The sequence below is a fragment of the Pituophis catenifer genome, unplaced genomic scaffold, assembly GCF_029215685.1.
Source record: "Pituophis catenifer annectens isolate HBS135680 unplaced genomic scaffold, rPitCat1.0.hap2 SCAF_10, whole genome shotgun sequence".
Classification (NCBI taxonomy): domain Eukaryota; kingdom Metazoa; phylum Chordata; class Lepidosauria; order Squamata; family Colubridae; genus Pituophis; species Pituophis catenifer.
Window position 1 is genome coordinate 30,358,445 of NW_027256890.1, and position 6,000 is coordinate 30,364,444.

The 6,000-nt window shown below is 44.6% G+C and overlaps 1 protein-coding gene across 2 annotated transcripts in view; it reads left to right on the forward strand.

The window, feature by feature from the left end:
* CTSF (cathepsin F) overlaps positions 1 to 5,624 on the forward strand; it is a 30,441-nt gene extending 24,817 nt beyond the window's left edge. For both annotated transcript variants that reach the window (XM_070950968.1, XM_070950967.1), the window contains exons 10-14: positions 502 to 621; positions 1,147 to 1,211; positions 2,641 to 2,731; positions 3,641 to 3,699; positions 4,195 to 5,624. In XM_070950968.1, coding sequence (XP_070807069.1) covers positions 502 to 621; positions 1,147 to 1,211; positions 2,641 to 2,731; positions 3,641 to 3,699; positions 4,195 to 4,269 — 410 coding nt within the window. In that variant the 3' untranslated portion in view covers positions 4,270 to 5,624. The remainder of the gene's footprint in view (positions 1 to 501; positions 622 to 1,146; positions 1,212 to 2,640; positions 2,732 to 3,640; positions 3,700 to 4,194) is intronic.
* The last annotated feature ends 376 nt before the right edge of the window (positions 5,625 to 6,000 follow it).

Sequence of the window (6,000 nt, forward strand, 5' to 3'; positions counted from 1 at the left end):
AAGATGCTGCAATGATCATCAGGGTGAAAAACGATCATAAGTCACTTTTTCCAGTGCCGTTGTAACTTTGAACGGTCACTAAATGAACTGTTATAAGTCGAGGACTAGCTGTATTCTAGTGTATTGTGCTTTTTTCTTCTCAGACTTAAAAATAAGAATTGCATGACAACCTTTGGAAGCTGGATCCAAGACCTGAGGTTGTTCGGGACTTGGTTTTCCTAATGATAAGGGAAGAATTTTCCCTGTTTTTAACATGGCTCTAAAGCAGGGGTCCCCAGCCTTGGCAGCTTTAAGCCTGGAGGACTTTAACTCCAGAATTCCCCAGCCAGCTGGCTGGGGAATTCTGGGAATTGAAGTCCTCCAGGCTTAAAGCTGCCAAGGTTGGAGACCGCTACTCTAATGTCTGTTTGCTTCCCAACTGTAGCCTCTGTTTCCCCTCTGATTTTCCCAAGTTCCTTCTGGAACCTTCCTTGATGAGTTTTCTGCCTTGCATTCCTCCAGGGGGCTTGGAGACCGAGGGAGATTACAGCTACCAAGGTTTCGAACAAAACTGTGGCTTCTCCAAGGAGAAAGTGGCCGTTTACATCAACAGCAGCGTGGCCATCTCCCAAGACGAGAGCGGTGCGTTCTACGACTTTTGCTTAGTTAGCTTTTGGGAAAGAAATTGTTTACAAAGTAAAAACAGTACAATCTTTTTTTAAAAAAAGAAAGTAAAGTAAAAGAAAAATGATAAACAGAACAGAAATGGAAAGGAAAGGAAAAGGAAGGAGAAAAGGAAGGAAGGGAAAGGAAGGGAAAAGGAAAAAGAAGAAGAAAAAGGGGAAGGGAAGGAATTAAAAAAAGGAAGGGAAGGAAAATAGAAAGAAGGGGGGAAGGGAAGAGAAGTGAAGTGAAAGGAAAGGCTTAACTTATGATTACAATATCATTATAATTCCGTTCACAATTTTGATCATAAATTGAGGACTACCTATATAAGTGATGTAACCCCTGCAGTGCACGTATATCCACACTTGTAAGGAGTTTTCACTTGAAATGAATGATGTGTGAGAGATTTTCTGTTATGGGGGGAAGGGTGGGACCTCAGACAGCCCCCCCTCTTCCTTAGGTGACCCTCCGTCTTACCTATGCTCCTTTCTTCTTGGACAGAGATTGCAGCTTGGCTGGCCAAGAACGGTCCCATCTCCATTGCTCTGAACGCCTTTGCTATGCAGGTGAGAGACTCCCAATCAATCAATCGATCAATCAAAATAGAGCTGGAAGGGACCATGGAGGTCTTCTAGTCCAACCCCCTGCTCAAGCAGGAGATCCTATACCATTTCAGACAGGTAGCTGGTCCAATCTCTTCTTAAAAACCTCCAGTGTTGGACCACCCACAACTTCTGAATGCAAGCTATTTCACTGTTTTAATTGTTCTCACTCTCAGGCAATTTCTCCTTAGTTCCAGGTTGCTTCTCTCCTTGATTCGTTTCCATCCATTGTCTTGCCTTCTGGTGCTTTGGAGAATAAATAGACCCCCTTCTCTCTGTGGCAGCCCCTCAAATATTGGAAGACTGCCATCAAATCCCCGCTAGTCCTTCTCTAGACTGGCTAGAGCCAAATCCTGCAGCCGTTCTTCATAAGTTTCTGTCTCCAGGCCCTTGATCTTTTTAGTCGCCCATCTCTGAACTTTTTCCAAAGTCTCAACATCTTTTTTTAGTACGGTCACCAAAACTGGATGCAGTATTCCAGCTGTGGTCTTACTAAGACTTTAAAAAGTGGTACTAATACTTCACGTGATTTTGATTCCTCTGTTTGTACAACCAAGGATTATATTAGCTTTTTTGGCGGCTGCTGCAGACTGCTCATTTTTAAGTGATTGGCCACTAGGACTCCAAGGTCCCTCTCACCAGTTATTGTTTTGAGCCAGGTCTCGCCTAATTTGTACTTATACCTTTGATTTTTTCCTGCCTAAATGTTAAACTTTGCTTTTCTCCTCGTTAAAATTCATTTTGTTGGATAGGGCCCATTGTTGAAGTCTGTCAAGATCTTTTTTGGATCCTGAGCTTGTCTTCGGCACCAAAAGATGCTGAGACCCTAGAAAGTCTGCAGAGAAAATAGTTAGATGGTTAGGGGACTGGAGGCTAAAACATATGAAGAACAGTTGCAGGGAATGAGTATGTCTAGTCTAAGAAAGAGAAGGATTAGGGATGAGCTCATAACTGTGTTCCAATATTTGAAGGGCTGCCACAAGAAGAAGGGGCCCACTTATTCACCAAATCTCCAGAGGGCAGGACAAGAAATAATAGGTAGGAATATTTTTTTTAAAGACATATCCAACCTAGAATTAAGGAGAAATTTCCTAACAATGAGAACAATTAACCAGTGGAACGGCTTGCCTTGGGAAGTTGTGGGGGCTCCATCTTTGGAGATTTTAAAGAAGAGACTGGACAGCCACTTGTCTGGAATGGGGGGTAAAGGTGTGTAACCTTAGGAACTTTTAAGACTTGTGGACTTCAACTCCCAGAGTTCCCCAGCCACCTGCTTGAGCAGGGGATTGGAGTAGGGCCTCCAAAGCCTTCCAACTCTCGGTATTCTGTGGTCTCGCTTGTCATAATTACATTTTAATTTGCTTTTTTCTTCTTTCTCTCTCTCTCTCTCCAGTTCTACCGTAAAGGCATTTCCCACCCCTTCTTCGTGCTCTGTAATCCCTGGATGATCGACCACGCCGTCCTCTTGGTGGGCTACGGCACACGTGAGTGGCTGTTTTGGGTTGAGAAAATCCTGTGGGCCGTCTGTGTTCGTGTGTCTTTATTTCTGCTTCTTTATTCTGGATTTTTCTTTCTGAACCTCCTTTTTTTTTTTTTAACTCCTCCTGTGTGCTTTTGATTCTCTTCCCTGAGATGGCAGAACTGGGCCACCCCTTTGGAAATGATGCTTCGGAGGAGCTGCCCAAGCTCGTTTGGAGCTGATAGATTTGAACAAAGCATTTCAGGGTGGAAAAACACAAAATGGCCCTTCCTCTTCTTCCCCTGGCAGATGGAACCCAGAATAAATTAAAATGTTTATTTTGAAACACGTGAGTTTATTTTTGGAGCATGAATGCTACTGAACAGAAGTGGATTCCTTTCATGCGATTACTTTGGACATTGCATTCAATACGGAGGAGACCATTTTCACCCTGAATGTATTGTCAGCTATCTGCAAAACACAGTAGGAAGATCCCTTTTGGAGTAGGATTTCTTTGATTCAGTGTTTCACAATCTTGGCAACTTTAAGAAGGGTGGCTTTTAATTCCCAGAATTCCCCAGCCAGCATGCTTTAAGATGGGTGGACTTCCACTCCCAGAATTCCCCAGCTAGCATGCTTCAAGATGCCTGACTTCAACTCCCAGAATTCCCCAGCCAGCCGTTCTTCCTGGGGGATTTGAGAGTTGAAGTCCACCCCTCTTAAAGTTGCTATGGTTGAGAAACACTGTCTAGTCCAACATGTTGAATTCTGGATGGGATTTCTATTTCTCACAACTCCATTTGGCTCATTTGAGGATTATGGGAGTTGTGATCAGCCTTTCCCATGAGCCTGCTCTGCTTTCTTCTCTGAGTCGGTCCCTGGAAGCAAGTAGCAGGCAGGGCCATTTCTTGACAGTTGTGTCTTCTTCCCACAGGTGGCCGAATTCCCTTCTGGGCGATCAAGAACAGCTGGGGTGGAAACTGGGGGGAGAAGGTATGGGACCCCTCCTCTTCCCCATCCTTATCAGTGGAGGGAAGGGTGGGAGGAGAGAGTCCTCCAATGGGACTCTGCTACTACAGGTAGCCCTCAACTTACAACCATTTGTTTAGTGACTGTTCAGTTATAATGGCAGTGAAAAAAGTGCCTTATGACCGTTTTTGACAGGACCACTGCAGCATCCCTGGTCAGAATTCATATGCTTGGCAACTGGCATGTACTTACGACAGTTGCAGTGTCCGGGGTCACGTGATCCCCTTTTGCGACCTTCTGGCAAGCAAAGCCAGATTCACTTAACCAAACGTGTTACTAATTTTAACCACGGCCATGCTTCGCTTAACAACTGTTGCAAGACAGGTCGTAAAGTGGGACAAAACCTTACTCGACAACTGGTTTGCTAAGCAATGAAAAAGTTGGCCGTAAGTCGAGGACTACCTGGCTGTAGGCCACTCCTCCTTCCGAGCTTTGAACCGCTTGTCTCCTCTCCTACAGGGCTACTACTACTTGTACCGTGGGAGCCACTCCTGTGGCATGAACACCATGTGCAGCTCTGCGGTGGTAAACTAGCCAGCTTCGTCCTCTCAGTCGCCTCTTTAGTGCTGGTAATGGTATCCGGGCAGCATCTGCTGTGGAGTCCCACCAGTTCCGGCAGAGCCTGGCAGGCGTCCCCCGTGGGAAGCTGCAGCCCAGAGAAGTGGAGCTGATGCCACAGGATAGAACCTCCACACCACACCCACTTCTCCTGGGTCCAGAATCGGCAATGGCGTATCTCTCGACTGTATACCTGTGTGGAATACGCATCGCCCCTCTCCGTGAATCGGCCTTTGACCTCTTCTCTCACCACTTCCACCAAAGTGATTTTTCAATCGTTTTTCTTCTTGTGGGCTGCAGACCTGCAAGATCCTAAGTTTGCTTTGTTTTAACTTTGATTAATGTGTGTGTGTGTGTGTGTGTGTGTGTGTGTGTGTGTGTGTGTGTGTGTGTAAACCCAGCAAGTGATTATGATTCTGTGTATTGTTTGAGCAAAACAGGATTGGAAAGGCAGCTAATCCTTGACTTACAACCACAATTGGGAACTGATTTTTCGTTGCTAAGCGAGACAAATGTTAAGCGAGTCATGCCTGATTTTACTAGCTTTTTGCCCAGGGCTGCTTAAGCAAAACACTGTAATTGTTAAATGAATCAGGTGGTCATTAAGTGAATCCAGCTTTCCTCCTTTAACTTTGCTTGTTGGAGGCTGGCTGGGAAAGTCGCAGATGGCGATCACAGGACCCTGGGCTGCTGCAACCGTTGTAAAAATGGACCCAATTTGGGTGCCACAGACCCAAATTTTGATCACATGACCCCGGGGATGCTTGCAGCGTGAATAAGACACTTTTTTTCAGTGTTTTGAGTGGCTGCCACACAAATGGTCATAAGTCGAGGACTACCCACAGCTAAATTTAAGAGTTCCTATAAGACGAGTTGGGTGTCAAACAAATCTATTAAATAAATACATTAAAATAGTATCAATGCAAACTTTTGGAACTCTGAGCTGATCCTTGGAGCTCCAACCTCAACAATTATTTTTCATTCATTTAAGTTTTCAGATGACAGTTCCTGCTTTTGTGCAGGAAGGTGACTTAATAAGTTATGGAGGACAGAATAAATTATATTCTCATTTAATTACAGGGGAGAGTCCTGATTGAGAACTTCTGCCAGAAGTATAGAGGTGTCTGTAGTGTGCTAGTTGAACGTGTGGTCTGACTTCTTGTAATTTAACTTAAAAAAAAAATCTGTATTAGAGGGATGTTCTGAGAAATTCCTCTTCCTTGCGAGAGCCCCTTTTAGGAGCTCTGTCAGTAGGTCAACATCAGTATTCTTTTCTTTGCTTTGAGACCCAATAAAATGCACTTGTAACAAAAATATCTTAAGAATCAAAACACCGGCCTCCTTTTTTCCTTCTACTCCTTTCTTACCTTCTGCCGCAATCATAAACGGGGTAGTTTCCTGAGCCTGAAGAGCTACGAGATATTTGTAAGGTGTTTGCAAGGTGCCTGGGGTTGTGTTGGGGTGTTGCCTGAGCTGTCCTTGCAGGACTTGGAGAAGAAGAGGTTTGGGGACCTACAAAAGGTCTCCAAGTTCTTATTTTTAGTCCTGGTATCCCCAGGCTGTCAACCTGCTCAAGAAAATAATTTTGGCAGTATTGCAATTTAAAGTCATCTAAAATTGGTCGAGCTCAACTTGGGCAATGGATGTTTCTTTTCTTCTGGGCCTCTGCAGGATTTCCCCCCAAAACAGAGCCTGTTTCCAGCTGTT